The 24,108-nt window shown below is 40.6% G+C and overlaps 1 protein-coding gene across 4 annotated transcripts in view; it reads right to left on the minus strand.

Annotated features, from left to right (window-relative positions):
- Positions 1-6,416: 6,416 nt before the first annotated feature.
- MPZL1 (myelin protein zero like 1) overlaps positions 6,417-24,108 on the minus strand; it is a 70,560-nt gene continuing 52,868 nt past the window's right edge. Inside the window, exons 5-6 of one of the 4 annotated variants that reach the window (XM_003258818.2) lie at positions 21,842-21,944; positions 6,417-9,407 (exon numbers count right to left, since the gene is read on the minus strand). In XM_003258818.2, coding sequence (XP_003258866.1) covers positions 9,306-9,407; positions 21,842-21,944 — 205 coding nt within the window. In that variant the 3' untranslated portion in view covers positions 6,417-9,305. Of the gene's footprint in view, positions 9,408-21,841; positions 21,945-22,630; positions 23,262-24,108 lie in introns of those variants that run through there. The other 3 variants (XR_004032612.1, XM_003258819.2, XM_030824027.1) reach the window with 3 other exon arrangements.

The following is a 24,108-nucleotide window of genomic DNA, read 5'->3' on the forward strand; positions in this document are numbered from 1 at the left end:
GAGGGACTCAGGCAGCACTCAGCAGTGTGATCTCCTTGCCAGTGAGGCAGTGTTGTTTCATCTTCCTGTAACCCCATGAGCTCAGTTCAGCTTCCTTGGCTGCAGGACACTGAGCAGTGTGGGACTTGCTGGCTGCTGGGAACTGTGTGTTCCACAGATGCTTGACATTCTTGGGACCCAGGTACTTCAGCAAGCGTTTCAGAAAGTTTTCCCCTCTGCTGAGGCAACCTTCTTCAGGAATAGCTTACAAGTAAAAGACTAAGGCTTTTTCTCAGATAGGAACATCCAGACGCATTATAGACAAACATCTGGGATTCTGCTGGGCCGGCAAGACCATGGACAAGGTTTTGTAAAATGTTCCACATTCTTTTTTTTTATTTTTATTTTTTGAGATGGAGTCTCGCTCTGTCGCCCAGGCTGGAGTACAATGGCATGATCTCGGCTCACTGCAACCTCCACCTCCTGGGTTCAAGTGATTCTCCCCGCTCAGCCTCCCGAGTAGCTGGGACTACAGGAGCATGCCACCACGCCCGGCTAATTTTTTGTATTTTTAGTAGAGATAGGGTTTCACCATGTTGACCAGGCTGGTCTTGAACTCCTGACCTCAAGTGATCCGCCTGCCTTGGCCTCCCAAATTGCTGGGATTATAGGCGTGAGCCACTGCACCCGGCCAAATGTTCCACATTCCTATGAGTCTATTGTACATTCTAAGAGATTCCCTACAAAATATATTTAAAAGTTCTTTCTTTTAAAAGAAACTTTGTAATTTAAAAAATAATTCTATTCAAAGGCAGAGAAAGAACTCAGAATGTACTCTAGTATTGAAATTCAGTTTCCTTGGAGTCCTTATCAGAGAATGAGAAACCTCAGGCCTTAAGATGGTTTTTAGCTGTTCTATCCCCCACTCCCATAGCAGAGCAGTGACTCAGGTACAAATACCTGAAATTATTTAATGCCCTGAAGGGCAAAGTAACCAGAATTTTGTCAGCCCCACAGCATGGAGGGCAAGGCTTGAAAGCAAATCTGCACAACATCCTCTTCACAGAGGTAGGGAGATTTTAAAAAACAAACCAACCAACCAACCCAGCCCTTCCTTATATTCTGGAACACTAAAGGCCAGCTCCACAAAGCCCACAGTGAAGAAATGGATGGACAAACAAATCCAAAAGCCTGAGCCAAGAAGGGACAATAGCTTCACATCCTGTTTGCAGGAGGAAATGGAAGCTGGAAGCAGCAGTTCCCTACGGACCCCTTTGAGCTTTACGTCTATGTTTTCTTCTTTGCAAACACAGCCAGGTCTCCCGTGGATTCTAGAGCTCCCTCCTGCCTTCCACTCCCAGTTGTTTTTCTAACAACCCAAGACTCAGTCAAACTTGAGAGCAGCCAGTGTACTCTGTGGCCAGCTCCTGATGGCTTTAGGAAGGATGTGAGGAGGGCAGGGGAGCTTGCAAGCCACTTTCATTGCTCTCAGATATTAGATCCCATTTCCAAGGCCAAGGACGTGACTGATTCTGTGTTGCTTCTCCGAGCCTGCAAATTATTTGGCTTTTCTTCCTTAATAGCTCATGAAGGCAAATGACAATTACAGCACTACTTGTAATAGACAATAACAAAACAACTGGAAACAGCCTATCCAGAAGTTCAGAAATAGTTTAAAATGCAAAGGCCCAGTGTGGTGGCTCATGCCTGTAATCCCAGCACTTTGGGAGGCCGAGGTGGGCAGATCACCTGAAGTTAGGAGTTCGAGACCAGCCTGACCAACATGGAGAAACCCTGTCTCTACTAAAAATACAAAATTAGCAGGGCATGGTGACGCATGAATCCCAGCTCGGGAGGCTGAGGCAGGAGAATCACCTGAACTTGGGAGGTGGAGATTGCAGTGAACCAAGATCACGCCATTGCACTCTAGCCTGGGCAACAAGAGCAAAACTGTTTAAAAGAGAGAGAAAAAAAGAAATGGTTTAAAATATTCTGGTGCATCTACAAAAGAGAAAGTCCTGTAGGTGCTATTATCTAATGACCTAGTTGTTCATGCTGAAACTTCTCTGCCATAATGCTAAGGGAAGAAAGCAAACTGCAGAGCACCATGATCCCATTTTGGGTTTAAAAATACGCAAAAAAAAAAAAAAAAAAAAACTTTACCAGAACCGTGTTTGGATCCTGACTGGAAGAAACCACTTGTAAAATCCATTTTTTAAGACAAGGGAAACTTGAATACTAACTGGGTAATAATATATAAAACCAAGGATTTTGTTTTTTAAAAAATGTGTTTTAGAACAGGTTTTTGTTAAATGTGACAAGATATTGTGATTATGTAAGAAAATGTCCACATTTTTAAAAGATGTACAGTGAAGAATGCACTTAACATGATTTTGGGATTTGTTTTAAAATAATTCAGAAAAGAGGAAAAAAGAAAAAAGGGGCTGAATAAAGTTAAGTATTGAAGATAAGTGTATGGAGGTTGATTCTACTATTCTCTCTTCTTTTGTATATGTTTACATTTTTCTTTTTTTGCCATCTCACCAATTTAATAAAAAGTAGAAAATTCAATCAATCATCAGTCAATCTTTTCATTTCCAAAAGGATCAAATAACCTATGGGGCATAATAGGATCTATTCTTTTAATGTCTTCAACCAGAAGGAACAACCAGAAAGTTTTAAGCAATTTTCAGTATGATCATACAAATAATTGAGACAATTATCTTTCAAGTTTCCTGTCTAACTGGGTATTTCAAACAAAAATGCTAATATTGCTGAAGTGAGTTGATACGTGCTCTGAAATCCCCACATCACTTGATACCTCTGGGAAATTTAAGTGGCCTTCATATTTCAAGCTCATTAATACCAGTGGAAATCATACCTGCAATAACAGAGATGAACTTTCAGCACATAGGAACCTGGCTTTCCATCACTGATGAACAGGGTATAACAGAATGGTGACTCTAGGCTGTATGTGAGTTGTAATTCCTGTCATGTAGTTTTGTTACACTCAGCCAGTCATATACTTTTATTTTCACCTCTTTTGGGCAGCAATAGGAATTTGTGAAATGGTTTTTGTGGAGTCAAGAGTAAGTCTGTGGCTGGCATTATGAATCTCTCTGATGCCATGGCCAGAATCTCTGCCTACCTACTTTCTCTATCTAAATCAGGATACATCTATTATTGTATCACTGGAAAAAACTGAGACAGATCATAGAGCTGAACATAATCCAAGATACACATAAAGCTATGAGTAAAGTTAATGTACAAAGTGTATATGGAGTGTACAATCTGTGTACAGTGGTAGAAAGTGACCCACAAATTTGGCTAGGACCTAGAGAGTAGCAAAAGCAAAGAGACAAATACAATCAGTGACAAGTCAGTGCACACGACTAGTATGAAACAAAATTTTCATAAGTAACAGTTTTCCTGATGTATTACTTGTTTTCACACTGCTATAAAAAATACCTGGGACTGCAGGCCAGGTGTGGTGGCTCACGCCTGTAATCCCAGCACTTTGGGAGGCCAAGGCAGGCAAATCACCTGAGGTCAGGAGTTCGAGACCAGCCTGGCCAACATGGTGAAACCCTATCTCCACTACAACACACAAAAAAAATTAGCCAGGAATGGTGGCGCATGCCTGTAATCCCAGCTACCCAAGAGGGTGAGGCAGGAGAATCGCTTGAACCCAGGAGGTGGAGGTTGCAGTGGGCCAAGATCGTGCTACTACACTCCAGCCTGGGCGACAGGGTGAGACTCCAACTCAAAAAACAAACAAACAAAAAACAAACAAAAACAAAACCCCAAGACTGGGTAATTTATGAAGAAAAGAGGTTTAACTGGCTCACCGTTCTGCAGGTTACACAGGAAGCATAGCGTCTTTGGCTTCTGGTGAGGCCTCAGGAAGCTTCCAAACATGGCGGAAGGCAAAGGGGGAGTGAGGCTTCTCGCGAGACGTCTCACGTGGCGGGAGGAGGAGCGAGAGAGCAAAGTGGGAAGGTGCTGCATACTTTTAAAACAACCAGGTCCCGAGAGAACTCACAATCACGAGAACAGTACCAAGGAGGACGGTGCTAAACCATTCATTAGAAATCTACCCCCTGTGATCCAATCACCTCCCACCAGACCTCACCTCCAACGCTGGGTATCACAATTCGACAGGAGATTTAGGCTGCGACACAGATCTCAACCATATCATCTGGTATTAAATCCAGAGAGATATTTGTGCTGTGGGTCTTTATAAAACTGAAAAATGTATGACAGGGAACAACGTTCTCAAAGCCATCCTGGCAGTAAAGTACAATAAGTAGCTAGTTTCCTAGGACTCTTTTTTTATGACACACTTCAGTGTAGGCTGATAGAATTATGTCAAAGGGGCTGGGCACGGTGGCTCACACCGGTAATCCCAGCACTTTGGGAGACTGAGGCGGGCATCTCTACTAAAAATACAAAAAATTAGCCGGGTGTGGTGGCGCGTGCCTGTAATGCCAGCTACTGGGGAGGCTGAGGTGGGAGAATCACTGGAACCTAGGAGGTGGAGGTTGCAGTGAGCCAAGATCATGCCACTGCACTCCAGCCTGGACGACAGAGCAAGTCTCTGTCTCAAAAAAAATTTTTTTTTCCAATTATGTCAAAGGGTAATTCCATTAAAGTAATTCTACAAAAAAAAAAATGAAATTTTTCATAAAATATCTTGACTATGCAAGAGGAAAGTGCAGGGGAGAGCCTGCCATAAAAGCAGATGGTTGGTTCCTACCACCAGCTCTACCAATGCCACAGATGCCACTTTCCTGCCCGTAGCTGCTCCCTCGCCTTCCCTACACAGTGGAAGGATTAAGTCAGAGGTTTCCCAGTCCAGTTAGCACAGGAACTACCCAGAGGGGTCAGAAGGGAGCCAACTGGGGTGAGAGAGTATCTGAGTTTCCTCTAAACACAGCTCAACTCATCTCCCTCAGGGGTGGAAGCTGCTTTCATAAATCATAAGTCCATCTTTGGTTGGCAAGGCCCCTATGTAGCTTGGAAACCAGAGCCCCAGCGGGTGGATGCCCTCCGACACTTAGTGCTGACTTGGAAGGAATTGCAGAGATGACAAAAATGTGATTCCGTCACTCACTGCTGCCCTTGTGTGGTGGAGGAAGCATCCCTTTTCTTTTCGTCACATCACGTAAGATGGATGCTGTTCACATGTGAGAATTACTCCCAGGGGAGTTCCTGCCATCTGTAACTCGTCCTCTCCCACTCAAGAACGCATTAGGCTTTGCAAGCCCAAAGTTATGCAAGGCAGGGGCTCATTGTGAATCCATGGTAATTTATAAAATTACTAAGTCACTGCAAAGCCTCAGTGTTTTATTAGTAACACATTATTTGTAACATAGTTCTCAACAAATTAAGTCACCATATTGTCTTCCAGACTGAGGTTAAAGATCTCAGACAGCTGTGCCTACCACCTAGACTACACTACCCTCTCAAGTTCCTAAGGGACTCCCTAACCAGCTCCTAAGGGACTGGGAGAAAACTGCAACTGCATTTCAGGCACACAGCACATTTATTTGAGTAAGGAAGCAGTTTGGTACTTCCTTTTGGTGTGAGAGGCCACAGGGCATAGTGGTTAGGAACAAGGCTTTGGATCAAACAGCAGCCCCAGGCCCAGCCCCTCTTCTCTGTACCTTTATTAGCTAAGTGGCCCTGGGCAAGCCATATAATCTTTCAAACAATGGGATTAAGATTAGTACAATTACTATTAACTCACAGAAATAATAGAGCAAGAAATGCAAAGTGCCTGGCTCACGCTAAATATTTGGTAACTATTAGTTACTTCCATTCATGTCACCTGTCACCTCCACCCTGTGGCAAGCTCCTTGAGGAGCTTTATCTTCTTTGTTTTGTTTCCTTATGCTTAGCACAGTGCTTGGCACAGGACTGTTCTCAGTGTAGGCTGCTGAATGGATGAATCCTTCCACCCACTCATCGACCCAGGTAACATGTATTGAGCAGCTAAGTGCCAGGCACTGTTCCCCTTACTGCAGACGAAGCAGTGAACAAAACAGCAAGGTCCTGGCCTCTTGTTGCCTATGTTCTAGTGGGGGAGAACAGACAAGTGTGTACTGGGAGACAGGGAGAGAAATAGAGCAACTAGAGCAGAATTGAGGGGGCTAGGAAGGCTGAGGCGGTGGGGTGGGGGGCTTGCTTTTATGTATCACAGAAGGTCTCCCTGAGGAGGTAACATATGAGCAGAGACTTAAAGGAAGTCAGAGAGCAAACCACAGGAATATCTGCAGAAGGCGTGCTTCAGGCCCAGGGAACAGCATGTGCAAAGGCCCAGAAGCAGGCACATGGACAGCATTTTTGAAGAAAAGAAGGCAGGTGTAGCTGGAATGGTATGAGTGAAAAGCGTATCTCTTCTTCTATTCTGGTCAAAATGAGCACACAACAGAATCCAGAAATTGAGAAAGATGTATTAAAATATTCACAAAAATACAACTGAAGATCAAAAAATAATAATGAGCTTGATGGTTTTTCCCTAGCTGATACATTTCCATTGAAAAATTACAGATAGTTTGAAATTTCAATCTCTAAGTAATGCCTTTTGAGTGCTCCCGTACAGAATTAGCACATAATTTTAAGAGGACCCTTTTTGCCAGGACGAAGACATGGAGAGGGCAGATGTGCCCTTTAGGCAACCCTAGTTCGTTATCTGCAACCAGTTATCTGCTGAGGCACAGGAAAAAGGGGAGCCAAAAGGGCTGCAGGGGTGGGTGTGCGGGGCTTGGGAAGAGGTCCTGCCCTAAGAGGCTCATCTCGGTGTGAGCAGCTTCCTTCAGGGAAACCTGTCCTGGCAGAGCACCATGCTGGCAGCTGCCCTTGCCTGGGGGGAAGGTTGGTGAGAACTGGTGAGGATTCTCTGCCAGAATGCCAGGGCGCTGACAGAGTTTGAGGTATCTGGTTGGGCAGGAGGCCAAGAAGTCGGGCTGGGGAAGGGAGTGGTAAGGGAGGAAAAGGCCTCCAGGTGTCATTCGAGTGAGTGGCCCCCACAGCACCAGCTCCACCAACACATGGTCCCGGCACTCCTGCTCTCAGGGAGCTCCGAAATGTTTCATTTATTCACAGGAACTGTTGAGAAAGGAGTGAGAAAACAATGCCCCTTTTCTCTGTAAAAGACGGCTGTAAGGAAACATGACACAGGCCTGTCTACAATGTGTGTCCTCTGTACCCTCAAGCACAGCCTTAGTCAGCTATGAGGTTTTCACAGTGGCAAAGGCTCTCACCAGGAGTGTCAGCTTGAAGGATGGTGACAATCGCAACACCCTTCCCCTCCAAACACACATAAGAGGCCTTCTAAAGGCTCCTGTAGTTTTCAAAATAGATGTCCAAAAAGTTTTAGGATGCAAGGCAGAGTTGACCACTTTGTGGAAATGTCTCAGGGCCAGCACTGTGTCACTGTGTGTCACTCTCTTGGGCTGGGCCTATGAACATGGAAGGCAGCAGGGCAGGCGTTTTTTCTCCATTCCACACAGAATACAGAGCAGACGCTGCCCAGCTTCAGATGTGTGTGGTGACCAAACCTGATCCCTGTTGACTCACAGACGTGGCATGTAAGGTGGAGCATTACAAGAATAACAAAAATAGCTCCTCAAAAAACAAAAGGCTTCATGTGTGGGACAGCGTTAGTTTTGAAACTCATATGCCCTTTATCTTACCACCTTGTGCACACCTCGAAATCTCAATCCTGTTTTATTCCCTTTATGAATTCTCTTGGAACTCAGCCTTCAAACATCCCCAGAAGATGACAAGATTAGGAGAAAAAGCAGCAGCTCATAATGGACTCCAAACTAGAGGGGAGAAAAAGTAACATTGCCCCTCACTCCCACTCACCCCAAACACGTTCTGCAGACCATCTAGACAGTATTCTTCCCATAACTGTGGGCTTTCGGACATTTTAAAAGGGGGGAAATTAAAAAAAAAAAACAAACAAAGTTCAGAAAATGGGTGAAATGACAACATAAGTGTTGAATGATGTTCACCACACTTTCCATTCCCAGTAAAAAGTACAAATTCCTAGATTTTAAGTGGGGTGGGGAGTAGTGAATAGGAGAAAACAAGTTTTAGGGAAGGACAGCCAAACTGTCTAATCTAGGCTCTCATTAACCTCAACAGTCTTTGAGGCACCATGAAGCTGTTATAAAACCATGACTGATGCTGCCTCTTGCTGGAAGCATGACTGACGCTTTATAAAGAAGGTGATTCTTGCCAGCCGCAGTGGTGCAACTATAGTTCGTTCCAGCTACTTGGGAGGCTGAGGAGGGAGAATCACTTGAGCCCAAGAGTTCAAGGCTAGTCTGGGCAACATAGTGAGACTCTACCTCAAAAAAAAAAAAAAAAGCAAAAGAAGGTGATTCTCTAGAGAGCGAGCTCTGGGAGATTGGAGAGTGGCAACATAATGATCCCATTTCTGCCTACTTAGAAGGAAAGAAACTCCTCTCCTTTAGCTGTATGGTGACTGTTATTTCAAGCAGAAAGGACATCAGCAAAGAATAAAACCGATACCTTTTACTCTCCACATTACAAAAGTTCTCAAGCAAAGCTTGGATTTTCTGCTTAATCAGTATTGATCCAACAGTGTCCAGAATGAAGTGACCTTCAGCATTTATCCTTTGCTAATCTTGCTATTACGAATCCAGAAATTGATATGGCACATATCAAGGGTGCAAACTTGAAGTAAGTCTACACAACATGTAAGGCTAACAATTGCCCCATATTTTAGTGAGAAAAACATCAAAAAAACTTCTCAAATTGTTTTCAAGTGGCATAGCCAATGGGTATTTTTTAAAAGCTGCAGACAAATAAATGGTACTGATACTGTGCTAAAGGCCACCCTTGGTATGCTTCCATCATAGCATCTCCATCCTCCAACTACAATAAATGCTAACACTGATTAAGCCCTTAGATTAAAAGGCCATGTCTACTGGAAATACTACAGGATCTGCTATTGACTCCATTAAGGCAAACCATTTCTAAATGATGGTGAAAGGAATGTTTCTGAAATCTCCCAATTGTAAATGACCCAAAAAGAAAGTACAAAAACAGCAAGACAATGGGTACACATGTAGAATCATACCATCTTTTCATCATGCAACACTGGCTCCTCACATCAGGACGATTAAATAGAATATTTATACATATCCTTTGTACACATCTTTCTCTCCCTCTGTGAGTACACATGTACTTGTCCTTGCCTGGGTCTCCAAGGCTACATGTGGTAATGGGCTACATTTTCTGCACAAGAGTCCAGTTTGGTTTTGTTTCTTGCTGAGGATATGTTCTAGGTCTTAATTTTTTCGGATATCCGCATACACCACAGACTCTGACTTGTTAATCTTGTCACTGTGATGTCCGCCGGAGTGGTCTAACTGTGCATATATGACTGGGCCCTGGAAAAGGGAAGCAGAAGGATTAGAGGACTGAAAAAGCTGGCGGTTCCTTCAGCTACAGGCATAGAAGCAATGATTAACGTGATCACATCAGGGTTCCAAAGCAAAGACTTCCCTCTTGAATGTCTTCAGGAAGACCTCTTATGGATGATGCGTCCAGGACTGACTTTGAAACAAGGTTGGACATACGTTGACAATAGTTAAAGCAAGCACATGGAGCTTTGTTACATTATTCTTTCAACCTTTTTGATGTTTGAAAATTTCTGTAATAATATATTCCTTCTTAGGAATATCTCTTATCTTAATAGCTATCACAGAATTCCTCAGCTCTTACAATTGGGGTAAGAGTCTTAAGGACTAAGATGGGAACTTCCACCCACCTGAGACCCACAGAAATCATGAGCTTCAGAATAATCAGTCCATGCAAGAAGCCAACATATTTGGTGCCACCCAAAGATACAATCAATTTGATCTGGTCAGTTATATAAATAGGTATAGTTTTAAACAAATAGTTTAAAAGCATTTCAAATATTCTTCAATACAACTACTTACAGCATAATTCTTTTAGTCTGAGCCTATTGTGACCAATACAAATATTGCTTCCTTGATTTTTAATATCAGATAACTGTTCTTCCTGTTTTAAAATAAAATTAAAAAGAAAAAACAAAAAGCCACAATCTACACAGATATAAAGAAAAACCCTAAATGGAGTAAAGTAGAAAAGATCCCTTCTTAGCCTCAGCAGTAAGGAAGAGGTTACAATTCCAGGGAATTGTCAGGGTCCCATTCAGGAGAGCAAGGGAAGGTTGGGTGGCTTGGGGGCAGAGCGAATTCCCTAACTGTTGGGGGAAGAGGTCAGATAGGTGGCTGCACTTCATGACTCTTTCAGTCCAGACTCTTAAAATTGTAAACAACAACAAAATAGCCCTGGTTTTAAAAGAAAAATTTAATATTACCCAGTGTCAACTTTTCTCCCAATCTAGGGGAACTCTCCTTGAGAAGTCTAATAATGTGCTTAAGCTTTCACCTTTGAAATCATAAGCTCAGTAGCCAAAAGCACATGGTTTAAAATAAACACACTTACCCTCATCCAGGAGCCCTAACAACCTGTGTCCTTAGTGTGTAACCTGGGGTTCTGTGGAGTTCAGGTACTCCGATGTCTACAGAAGGGACAGGCCCAGTTGTAAGGGCTATACAATGGTGCATCTAAAAGCGGAGTTAGAAAATAACACTCGAGGACTAGATCCATTTGAATGTTGGTAGATCTGCGGTCTGAATTATGTATGATATCGTCTTTGTTGAACCTTAGAAAACAGCACTGGTCACGTCGCCCTGGGCACATTTGTAAATTTCTAAACACAAGTTTCTTCATCTCTAAAATGGTACTACTAATAATATCTACATTTTTGTTTTTTGTTGTTATGAAAATTAAATAAGATGATACCTATAACTTAGGCAGTGTCTCACAGATAGTACTTAATACATGTTAGTTATTATGATGAATGTCTTGTTACACAAACACACTTTAAAATGCACTGAGGTAACTGGTCAAGTAAATTAAATAGTCAAACTCTGTGTGTTTATCTTTAGTTTACAATGGCTGTCATAGGTAATATTAACAGATCACATGCTTAATAATCATACAGACCCTCCACATTCATCTCAGAAAGCTTTAAGTTAAATGCCAATCCCACCAAGAAACAAAAGGAAGTTAAAAAGACTGTTTTCGGCCTGGCGCGGTGGCTCAAGCCTGTAATCCCAGCACTTTGGGAGGCCGAGGTGGGCGGATCATGAGGTCAGGAGATCGAGACCATCCTTGCTAACACGGTGAAAGGCCGTCTCTACTAAAAATACAAAAAAATTAGCCGGGCGTGGTGGTGGGCGCCTGGAGTCCCAGCTACTCGGGAGGCTGAGGCAGGAGAATGGTGTGATCCCAGGAGGCGGAGCTTACAGTGAGCCGAGATCGCACCACTGCACTTCCGCCTGGGCGACAGAGCGAGACTCCGTCTCAAAAAAACAAAAAAAAGACTGTTTTCTACTAGGAACAGAATTAAACTAACTGTTCCCTGGTAACAGCTATTTCCAAGAATAGGACAGACCTCCCAACATTAAATTATATAAATTCTTAGGTAATAAAACCCCATATCATAATTCCTAAAAACTCACTAAGAGTTTTAGGGTATGTTCATGGGAGAAGGGGTTTACAATGTGTGACTGACTGCACAAATGGCTACAAACTCTTTCCTTCACTGCATCTTACTCTTTGCAACATAATGCTGTAGGTCCTTCCATCAAGAGTAGAAATCTGTTTCTCTACCCCTTGAATCTGGGCTGGTCTTGTGATCAGCTCTGACTAACAGAATGAGGCAGCAGTGATGCTGTGCAGTTTCCACACCCAGACCTCAACAGACCTTGCCACTTCCACTCTCTTACTGATCGTGGGACCCACACAGCCACCACTACCACGTGAAGAAGCCAAAGTCAGCCTGATGGCTGCTGAGAGACGCATGGCCCAGCTGTCCTCTATCTGCCTGGCCAAAAGCCTGCCAATGGTTAGACTGTAAGTGAGATCACTGTAGACTGTCCAGCTACCAGTCAACCTTCTGGCCAACTGCAGATGTACAAGTGAGCCAGCAGAGATCAGCTGAGCTCATCCAGACCAGAATCTGCTCAACCAATCCACAGAATGGGGAGCCAAATAAATGGTGGCTGTTTTAAGCCACTATATTTTGGAGGATTTGTTATGTGGCAGTAGATAATTGATACACTATGTGAGTGGAAAAGAATGAGAACAGAGAAAGTAAAGAGGAAAAAGAACACAATTATCTTTTAGTCTGTAAATGTTAAAATATCAATGAGGTCTTTCATGTGAGACAGTATTGTCTTTCATGTCAAAAGAATACAACTATCTCTTGAAAGTAAATGGGAAAACACTGAAGAAATCCCTTCCTGCTGATGGACTTGGTATTCTTCAAACTGTTTACCACTGCCTGATGTTATGCTCATTCCTCTTCCCCCTTAGAATATAATAAGGTCTTAAGTCAGGGACTTTGTTAACTTCCTAGAACTTGGCAGAACATAGGTGCTAGATGAAGGGATGGATGAAATAAAGGATGCAGAGAAATTGCGGATGTAGGTTGAGATTGGGGTCTGCTGACAGATCTAGCTCAATCTAGAACACCTCTATGAAGTCTGATTCTGAGTGCTATTTAGAGGTGGAAGGAGCCCTGAGTCTCTATGGAACATGCCTCAGCACCTCTATTTTGAGGGCAAATGAGGCTGCTCAGGACTTCAAGAGGATCCATTGAACCACGATCAACTTTGAAATGAACCCATTATTGCTAAGATGTTCACTTTTGGGTATAATAAAGAAGGAAAACAACAGCAAAACCTACATTAACCTAGCTGTTTTCACTCTACCTCTTGGTACTCACCCTCCCCACCCTCCACTTCATTTATTTATTTATCTTTGCTTTCACACAAAGAACTACAACAATAAAGTGAAAAATTGGTCTGAATATGTTTTCAACTACTTTCTACATGAATAGGCCTTAGCTATTGAAAATGTTTCAAGAAACACATTGCATAATACAGGCCTATTATTTTAGTTACAACTAGAGATAAAATTACTTCTGAAGTTTACTTGTACCAAAATTAATTATTTATTCCAATAAAGAAACCATACTGGTGAAGGTTGGGGGAGAAGGTCCAGGAAGAAGGGATTCTAGAAAAGCAAAGAGACCTGCTTCTAAATACAAATTAACTGCTCAGGAGTCATTACGTTGTGTCCTGTAGTACACCTTTCATAGTCTCTGTAGCCTGTAGCCCTATTTAATTTGATTCTAGTCCTTCAGGTGTTAGAGGAATCATCCTCAACATCCTAGCACGAATCACTAAGACAGAACATCTGTTTTTACCATATGCTCATTGACTACTGACAGAACACCTTTTTTTTACTATTTATTTCACTGTTTTTAAAGTAAAATATAAATATGAAACACAGCTATGTATTATGACTTCCTTTGAGATAAATGAGACAAATACTGATTATCAAAGTGGAGGTGAAAAAAATTGAACAGACAGGATAAAATATACACGTGTCTTAGAACCAGACAGATCTGGCTCAGCCACTAACTGACCTTGAGCAAGTGACTTGCCTAACTAAGCCTGTTTCTTCATGTGTAAAATAGAGACAACAGAAGAACTTACCCTGGAGGACTGTTGTGAGGACTAAAGGAAAAACGCACATAACTACTTCTTGAAACATTACCCTATCTATGCTATACGCACTATAGCTGACAAATACATAAATATTCCATTCAATCACTGTTTAACAACATAACCCAAAAAAGTACCTTTTGCATACAAAGCATCAACGATATCCAGAAAAGGATCTAGAAAACCAACTATTCATCAAATACATATACAAAAATTACTTTATGCCAATCTCATTCAAAACTAAGCTTCACAAAGAAAAAAATTTTTCTTATTTCTTCCCCAGTGCCTTAACACTCTAAACTCTAGGTAGTGCCTATCCAACACCTTCCCAACCCAGCCTCCCACTCCCCTTGGCTGGAGGACCCCTAATTTGGTTCTGGTCTTTACTCTCCCTTTGCTCAGGTAGATGACCCCACCTTCCTCTGCCCTAAGAGTGAATCAGAATGGCATCAGCTTCTAAGCCACAATGCTGGAAGCCAGAACAATCAGCAATGCCTCAAAATGCTGAAGGAAAATGATTTCCAACCTGGAATCCTACCCCACCAGATTAGCAATCAAGTTTGAGGGAGGAGAATAAAGACAATTTTAAAGGTGTTAAAAACGTATTAATTATCTCACAGTTTTACAGGTCAGAAGTCTGAAATGTGTTTCACTGTGCTAAGATCAAGGTGTCAATAGGACTGCATGCCTTCCACAGGCTGCAGGAGAGAATCTGTCTCCTTGCTTTTTCCAGCTTCTGGAAGCTGCCTGTATTCCTTGGCTAAGAGTTCTTCATCTTTAAAGTCAGCAGTATAGCATCTTCCAGTCTCTCTCCAATGCTTACCCTTCTGCCTCCCTCTTCTAAGGACCTTTATGGTTACAATGGAGCCACCCAGATAACCCAAGAAAATCTCCCTATCTCAAGGCAATTTAATCACATCTGCCAAGTCCTTTTTGATACATAAGGTAACATATCCTAAAGAATCCAGAGATTAGAATGTGGACCTCTTTGTGGGGCCATTATACAGTCTACCATTCAAGTTCTCAAAATTTTTTTACCTCCTGTGCATTTCTTCTCACTTGGTTGGTAGTATCCAAGACACAGGCAGAAGAAATACAAATCTTCTCATGGGTAAATGTATTTTAAATGAAGACTCAATCAATTTGTACAAAGTGCCAAGAACATAAGTACAGTCTTCAAATTATAAAACACCCATGAGATGAGAAAATAGCCACCATTAGCAAGAAATACAGAAACAAAAACCATTGTCAGATCAATAAAGACTACAGACACTGGAATTATCAGTTTTGAGGTATAAATAAGAATATTTAATATGCTTAAATAAATAAGATAGTTGAAAATATAATGAAGTTATAAGGAACTATCAAAATTAGCCAGGTATATTTAAAAAAGAACCAAGTAAAATTTCTAGAAAATAAACCTGTAATATGAAATCGAAGTTTAAAAACTTTAAAAAGGGGCTAAACAGTAGACTAGTCACAGCTAAGGAATTAGTGAATGAAGGCAGATGAAGAAATTATGCAGAAAATGGCAGAAAGACAATACAATGAAAGATACGCAAGAGAGGCTAAGAGACTTAGAGCATAAAGAAAGTATAACACATATAATCAGAGTTCCATAAAAAGATAAATAGATAAAATGCAGAAAGGAAAAATTCAAAGAGATTGTGACTGGAAATTTTTTAGAATTTATTAAAGACAACAACCTTAAGACTCAGGAGGTCCAATGAAATTACAAGCAGATGCAACAAGGGATAATCTATAATTAAATAGTATATAAAATGCCGAACACCAAAGGCATAAAGAAGATCTGAAAAGCAGCCAGAGAGAAGAGACAGAATACCTACAGGGAAACAATGAGAATGTCAGCTGATTTTTCTACAGCTCTTCTCTTTATTATTTCTATCTGTTTATGTTGGGTTTAATTTGCTCCTCTTTTTCTACTTTCTTCAGACAGAAGCCCAAAACATCAATTTTAGAGCTTTATTTTTTTCTAATATAAACAGTTAATGCTACAAATCTTCAAAGCACTTCTTTAGCTATATCTCACAAATTTTGATATGTTGTTATTTTCACTCAGTTCAAAATATTTTCTAATTTTTCTTGTGACTTCTTGTTTTACTCATGGGTTGTTCAATTTTGAAATATTTGAGACTTTCCAGGTATCTTTCTGTTGATTTCTGTTTAATTCCATTGTGGCCAGAGAACGTACTCTATATGATTCCAACCCTTTTAAATTTAATGAGAATTGTTTTATGGCCCAGAATATGGTCTATATTTGGTTAATTTTCATGTGTACTTAAAAAGAGTAAGAATTCTGCTCTTGATGGAAGGAGTGTTTTATAAATGTCTATTAGCTCAAATTGGTTTCAGTGTTAAGTCTTCTGCATCGTTTTTGATTTTCTGTAAACTTGTTCTACCAACTGCTGAGAAAGGAGTGTTGAAACCTCCAACTAGGATTGTGAATATGTCAACTTCTCCTTTCAATTCTCTTAGTTTTACTTTACTTACTTTCAAGCTCTATTATTAGAAGTATAAATATTTAGGCTCATGTCTTCTTTATGAGTAGATCACTTTGTCATCATAAGTCTGTCTTTAACCCTGGTTCTATTTCTTGTTCTGAAGCCTACTCTGATATTATTACCACCCAGATTTCTCTTGATTAGTGTTAGTGTAGCATATCATTTCCATCCTTTTACTGTTTAAAAAATGTGGTAAAAAATATATAACATAAAAATTAGCATCTTTACCATTTTAAAGTGTACAGCTTAGTAGTGTTAAGTGCATTCACATCCTTGTGCAACCAATCTCTAGGATATTTTCATCCTGCAAGAACTGAAACTGTACCAATTAAACAACTCCCTATTCTTCCTTCCCCAACAACTACCCACTCTACTTTCTGTCTCTATGAACTGGACCACTGTAGGGTATGGGATATTAGTAGAATCACATAGTATGTCATTTTGTGGTTGGCTTATTTCACTTGGCATATCTTCAAGATTCATCCACGTTGTAGCACGTGTCAGGATTTCCTTCCTTTTAGAGACAGAATAATATTCCATTGTGTATATGTATACCACATTCTATTTATCCACTTGTATACTGATGGACTCTTGGGTTGCTTCTGTATTTTGGCTCTTGTGAATAATACTGCTAGGAACATGGATGTACAAATATCTCTTCAAGACTCTGCTTTCAATTCCATCCTTGTATTAATATTTTTAACCTACCTGGATCTTTTTAAAGTGGTTTATTGTGGACAGCATAATTGGTTCTTGCTTTTCTATCCAATTTGTCCATCTCCACCTTTTAATGGCATGCTCAGCCCATTTATAGTAATGCAATCATCAGTCTGTTGAGTTTAAATCTACCACTTCATTATTTGTGTTCTATTTGCCCCATCTACCCTTTGCTCATTTTCCCCTCCTTTCCTGCTCACTTTTGGATTAACTGAGTATTCTGAAATGATTAAAGTTTCTTGTTGAAACCTCCAACTATGATTGTAAATATGTCAATTTTTCCTTCCAAATCTCTTAGTTTTACTTATTTTCAAGCTCTACTATTAGAAGTATAAACATTTAGGATTATGTGTTCTTTGTGAGTAGATCACTTTATCATCATAAAAAGTCTCTCTTTATCCCTGGTTCTATTTCTTGTTCTGAAGCCAACATTGATATTATTACCATCCACATTTACAATTTTCCATGTTGTAGCATGTGTCAGAATTTCGTTCTTATCAGTATTGCCACTCGGAGATAGAGCTTGTTAGCTGTATGTATCTCTTTTATTTTTTTCAGTGTTTGCTCTAGAGTTTGCAGTATATATCTTTAACTTATCACAGTCTACCTTCAAATTATAATTTCATGGATAATATAAGGACAGTACAACAGTATTCTTCCATCCTCCCACCCCATCCTTTGTACTACTGTTGTCATACATTTCACTTCCACATGTTTAGCCTCATAAAATGCTGTCATTAGTTTTGCTGTAAAGAGTCAACTTTTTTTTTTTGTTTTTGAGACGGAGTCTCACTCTGTTGCCCAGGCTGGAGTGCAGTGGTGCGATCTTGGCTCACTGCGATGTCCGCCTCTGTGGTTTAAGCAATTCTCCTGTCTTGGGCTCCCAAGTAGCTGGGATTACAGGAGCCCGCCACCATGCCTGGCTAATTTTTTTATTTTTAGTAGAGATGGGGTTTTACCATGTTGGCCAGGCTGGTCTTGAACTCCTGACCTCAAGTAATTCACCCGCCTTGGCCTCCCAAAGTGCTGGGATTATAGATGTGAGCCACCATACCGGATCAAAGATATTTTTAAAAAAATAAAAATAAGTATTTTATATTTTTCACTTATTTGCCATTTTCAGTGATCTTCATTCCATTGTATAGATCTAAATTTCCGTCTGGTGTCCCCTTCTTTCTGCTTGAAAAACTGTTGACATTTCTGACACAGTATGTCCGCTGGTGATAAATTCAACATATATATATATATAATATATATTTTATATATAAGATATTTTTGATAGGCAAAGAATTCTAAATTGATCATATTTTTCTTCGGCAGTTTAAAAGTGCTGGTTCCATCATCTCTAGCCTTATGGTTTCTGAAGAGAAGTCTGATGTCATCCCTACCTTTGCTCCTCTATAATGCTTTCTTTTTTTTTTTCTGACAACATTTACAATTTTCTCTTTATCAGTGGTCTTTAGCAATTTAATTACAATGTGCCTTAGTGTGGTTTTGTTTCTTTTACTTAGGGTTTGTTGAACTTCTTGGATTTGTGTGTTTATGTTTTTCATTAAATTTATAAAAATTTTTGCTATTTCTTTTTTTTTTTTTTTTTTTTTTGAGATGAAGTCTTACTCTTTCGCCCAGGCTAGAGTGAAGTGGCACAATCTTGGCTCACTGCAACCTCTGCTTCCCCAGGTTCAAGCAGTTCTGCTGTCTCAGCCTCATGAGTAGCTGGGATTACAGGCGCCTGCCACCATGCCCAGCAATCTTTGTATTTTTAGGAGAGATGAGGTTTGGCCATGTTGGTCAGGCTGGTTTCGAACTCCTGACCTCAGGTGATCCACCTGCCTCAGCCTCCCAAAGTGCTAGGATTACAGGTGTGAGTCACTGCGCCCAGCAATTTTCACTATTTCTGTGTGTTTATGTTTTTCATTAAATTTATTAAAAATTTCACTATTTCTTTACATATTTTTTTTCTCTCCCTTTTTCTTCTCAGATTCTAATTAGATTGCTTGATATTGTCCAGTGGCTCACTGAAGCTCTGTTCACTTTCTTTTTTTTTTGAGATGGAGTCTCGCTGTGTTGCCCAGGCTGGAGTGCAGTGGCATGATCTCAGCGCACGGCAACCTTTGCCTCCCAGGTCCAAGTGATTCTCTTGCCTCAGCCTCCTGAGTAACTGGGACTACAGGTGCCTGCCACCACGCCCAACTAATTTTTTGTATTTTTAGCAGAGATGGGTTTTCACCATTAGGCTCTGTTCACTTTCACCCCACCATCTGTCTTTCCCTTTGAGCTTCATTTTGGACAGTTTCTATTGCTATGTCTTCAAGTTGATTGACCTTTTCTTTTGCAGTGTCTAATCTGTTGTTAACACCATCCAATTTTTTTTATTTCCAGAAGTTCAATTTTGGTCTGTTTTAGATATCTATTTCTTTCCTCTTTATGTTCAAGCTTTCCTTTACATCTTTAGGTTTACTAATAAGATTTATAATACTCATTTTAAGGTCTTTGTTTACAAATCCCATCATTTTTGTCAGTTCTGAATTTGTTTCTACTGATTGATTTCTCCTGATTTTTTTATTGTAATTAATTATTAAATATTATTATTTTTAATCTATCCATCCATCCATCCTTCCTTCCTTCCACCCATCTATTTATTTGAGATAGGGTCTCACTATATTGCCCAGGCTGGTCTTACGCTCCTGGGCTCAAGCAATCCTCCCACTTTAGCCTCTCAAGTAGCTGGGACTACAGGTACACACCACTGTATCTGGCTTATGTGTTTTATTTTTTGGTTTCTTTTTATGCCTGATAGTTTTTTTTTCTTTTTGAGATGGAGTCTCACTCTGTTGCCCAGGCTGGAGTGCCAGTGGCGTGATCTCGGCTTACTGCAACCTCTGCCTCCTGGGTTCAAGTGATTCTCCGGCCTCAGCCTCCTGAGTGGCTGGGATTACAGGTGTGTGCCACCACACCTGGCTAATTTTTGTATTTTTAGTAGAGATAGGGTTTCACCATGTTGGTCAAGCTGGTCTCAAACTCCTGACCTCGTGATCCACCCGCCTTGGCCTCCCTAAGTGCTGGGATTACAGGCGTGAGCCACCGCACCTGGCCATGCCTGGTAGTTTTTGATTGGTGCCAGACATTGTCAATTTTACATTGTTGGGTGCTGAATTTTGTTGTAGCATAAAGAGTGTTGGATTTTGTTGTAAAATGCAACTAAATTACTTTTGGATTAGTTTGATTCTTTAAAGGCTTCCTTTTAAACTTTGTTATGGTGGGTCCATAGCATCCTTTATTCTGGTGCTAATTTAGCCCATTTAGGTATGACCATGTTGAGAACCGCAACCAACACCCTGTGTATTATAAGTCTCTCTACTCTGGCTCTTAAGAACACAAACCAGTCCCACACCTGTGTGAGCCCCAGGCATTATGCAACCTACTGCATTTCAGGTAGTTCTTCCCCTGGTTTCAGAAGAGTGTTCTCCTATGTGTATACAACTCTGTAATCAGACAAAGACTCAAGGGGACCCCGCTCCAAATCTCTGAAGTGCTCGTGTTCATCCTAGCACGCTCTCTCTATGGTTCCTTCTCTGGTACTCAGCCTCATAAATCTTAGCCTCCTTGACCTCCCCAAATTCTGATTTCTGCCTTCTCAATTCAGTGAGACAGCTGGGCCCGGTTTCCATTTTCCCCACCTACACTGCAGTGTGGAAACTGCTTCAAGGCAGTACACTGGGGCAATAACACGGCTCACATTGTCTGTTTCCTTTCTCTTGGGGATGACAGTGCTGCATAATCTGTGTTCCACTGTCTTGAAAACCATAGTTTATTTTTCTTTTTTCTAGTTTGTTTTCAGCAAAAAAGCAACTTCCACAGTGCTTCAAGGGCGGAAGAAAAATGTTCCAAGGCTTTTTTAGATGCTATGCCTGTGTGTAACTTTCATGTCTTCATTTACAACCCTATTCCTGTTCACAACCCAAATTAGTAGACTGAGGTATCTGACATATATTATGTAATGTGAGAGAGAGACAGACAGATAGAATAGGAACAAGTAATGAGCCTGATGCTGTGGTAGAGAACATGCTATCTAGACACCTGGTTCTAGCCGCGGTTCTGTCACTAACTGGGTGTGTGCTTTTAGTAATTTAACATCACAATGCCTTAGTTTCCTCACCACATATAAAAACTATGGAATAAGACCATGGGTACTTTTCCCACAAAACACTGTTACACTCTTTATTTCCTCTTAACTCCATTCCCACCAGCTAACACCTTTTTAGGACAAAGCTATAACTGGCCAAATTCTTTAGCATGCTTTCTACCCTGGAAAAATCAAACTGAACTAAGCTATGGAATTTTTGCCAAGCCACAATTATAACTAAAATACTATAGCCAAAACACACAAAGCTAGATTATATGCTAACTTCCAATAAAACCTGTTTCTCTTCTGTACTTTCTACAAGTAGAAACCAAAACCATTCCTTGTTCATCAAGCCTATTAATTATTCAGATAAATGCTTACTTTCCATTTTTTCTAAAGAATCCATAGAAAATAATTTTGGTTTTATTATCAATACTAAGAATACCAACTTTTCCCTGCTAATTTCTTATCTTACAGAGTACCTCAATACAGAAAGAATCTCGTTCACTGGATTCATTTCCTTGGGCAATTAAAGAATCTTTTACTGACAAAGCCATTTCCTAATTCTGCTTAGGGCAAGGAAGCCACATTGTTAGTAAACAATTTATGTTATTGGTGGTTTCATGGAAATCTTTACTCAAGCAGATTCTTCACCACATATTTTCCTGTGGTCTTCCTAGGCCAGCCCTTTAATTCCTCACTCCCACTCTTTCTCTTTCTCTCTGTCTCTGTCTGTCTGTCTGTCTGTCTCTGTCTCTCATAGCTCAGTATTCTTTTCCACACCCAGGGAAGTGACAGAGCACCAAGCTGTAGGGAACAGTGCAGTGGGCAGAATCGCAATCAGCCATTACCTGGTGAGATCCAGAAGGCAGACTCTTTACAAGACCCTCAGTGTCGGAGGGGGAATTCCGAGGAGCCTGCTTAACTGGTGACAAACTCTCTGATGTACTGCAGCTGATGAATTGGCAATTTGAAGAACAAATGTAAAAAATAATAATAATAAATAAATAGAAACAAAAATATAGAAATGCAACTGACGGCAAGATGAAGCAACAGATATATAAAAACAAAAGACAACATAACAATGGGTATCAAAACGATCACATATTTTTAAACTATTTTCTATACCTGACACTCACTCATTCTTCTAAGTCAATGAACTCATCACTGGGGGAGGCACAGAAACAAATGTGGTACAACCTCTTCAACCCAGTTTACAAAAATCATATTGGAAGTCTAGTTACAATATACATTTATCCTTTTGCTGTTTGTCTTTTCCCCCTGCCATCAACCCTCCTTTGGGATAAAGGTTTAAGGGAACAAGCTCTATGGCACCTTTTAATAGCTTAATGGCAATTCACTTTTGTTATAATCAAAGGCAAACCTCTTCTGAATGTATGTTTTAAATTACAGATATATATCCAGGCAAGTCTTGGCTTATTTTGTTCTCTCCATATTTTTATTCCCTACCAATACCGTAATCAAATCCCCCCAAAAACCCAGGAAGTCATGAATGAGAAACTAGGGAATGCCATGTCACACAGGCTGAACCTTTTCACGGTGACAGTCATCTTTAACAACAAGCACTATCTCATATATGAATCAGGCAAAATGAATGCCAGGAAGTAAGAAAGCTGGGGTACAGCGTAGGGATTTTCCAATGAGATGTGTCATCAGTACAGCTTAAAGCCTTTTGATATATACTTTTAAAACTTAGGAGTTTGGGGAGAATCACATTTAAAGTGTCATTACTAAGACCAAAGCATACCATGCATTCTGCAAACTGTTCCTTCTGTGAAATGGAAGGCTACATGCTCTGAACCAAAATGGTTTAATTATTCTAATACATAATCAGTCAGGATCTTAATTATTGATAACACGATACATGTATGAAAAAAGAAAACCAATGCACACACGCACACATATACAAGGGCATTTTACATGAAGAGCACAAATATTCAGATGTGCATAAAAACTCTATGTAACTTGATAATCCAATTTCATCCAGATGGTATGCTCAATATCTTTCTAATACAAACATGTGACATATTCATGGACAAATCGTAATAGCTGTTGGGTTAGCTCGGAGCTAGCTGGTTAGTCATCAACAAAGGAGAGGGGCTGAATACATATACAGGAATATTAACAGCAACGGGCAATGTGATTAGTTACCATGTGTCTAGTGGGAGTGGAAGAGGAGACCCAGCCCTGTTATAGTCCCAATGTGTCTTCTATGTCAGCTTTTCTTAAGAAGTGGAAGATAAGCAGGATCTGATCCCAGCACACCAAGGTAGAAAAGGTAGAGGAGGAGGAAAAAAACCAAAGTAAGAAGAACAGCAGCATTCATGATGCCATGCAGGAGTCTAAGGAACTCTTTCCTGCCCCTCATTAACCCCGAAGCAAGAACTACAAAGACCGGCATGTCACCACCCTGGATTAGTCTCATGTTGAAACCAACAGTCCAGCTATATTTAATCATAAAACACTCACCATGCAAGGGGGGCAGATACAGTCAGCAGAATAGAAGCATTCCAAGCAAGTAGTATCTGAATTTGAACACTCAAACTTGTTAAAACACAGCACTCCTAAAAACTCTAGATCGGCAGAGCCCATAGATAGAGGTTCCCACCATCCACCAGCAAGAGAGTTCAGGACATGCAATCCTTTCACATCAGAGTCCCTTCAGGATGGTTAAAGTTAGATCTGTGTACCAGCAACACTGCTCATGCTACATCAACTTGAATTCAGCCTCTGCTCCCAGTCTTACCACATGAGTTCTACATAGCTTATATGGGTTAGCTTTCCAGCTGGAGTGGGGAAAAGAGAAGGTCCTTTAATTAGATACGCACCCTATGCTTAAACATGTTCCATTTGAGAAGCCATTAACAAAAAGAAAGTCTATTTTTCTTTATTGCTGATATATTTTGTTATCAACTCTTATTATCCCATTTTGGGTGAATCCAGCTAAGAATGATCAAAGCAATAAAGCTACTTAAGCTTGGAGTGGGGTAGGGGAACTACAAAAAGGAAAAGCCCTGCACCATCATCACACTGGGCTGGGGGAGGTAGTTTATTAAAACCACTGCTTTTTCTCCTTCTTTCTTTCTTTCTTTTTTTT

This window comes from Nomascus leucogenys, chromosome 12, assembly GCF_006542625.1.
Source record: "Nomascus leucogenys isolate Asia chromosome 12, Asia_NLE_v1, whole genome shotgun sequence".
Classification (NCBI taxonomy): domain Eukaryota; kingdom Metazoa; phylum Chordata; class Mammalia; order Primates; family Hylobatidae; genus Nomascus; species Nomascus leucogenys.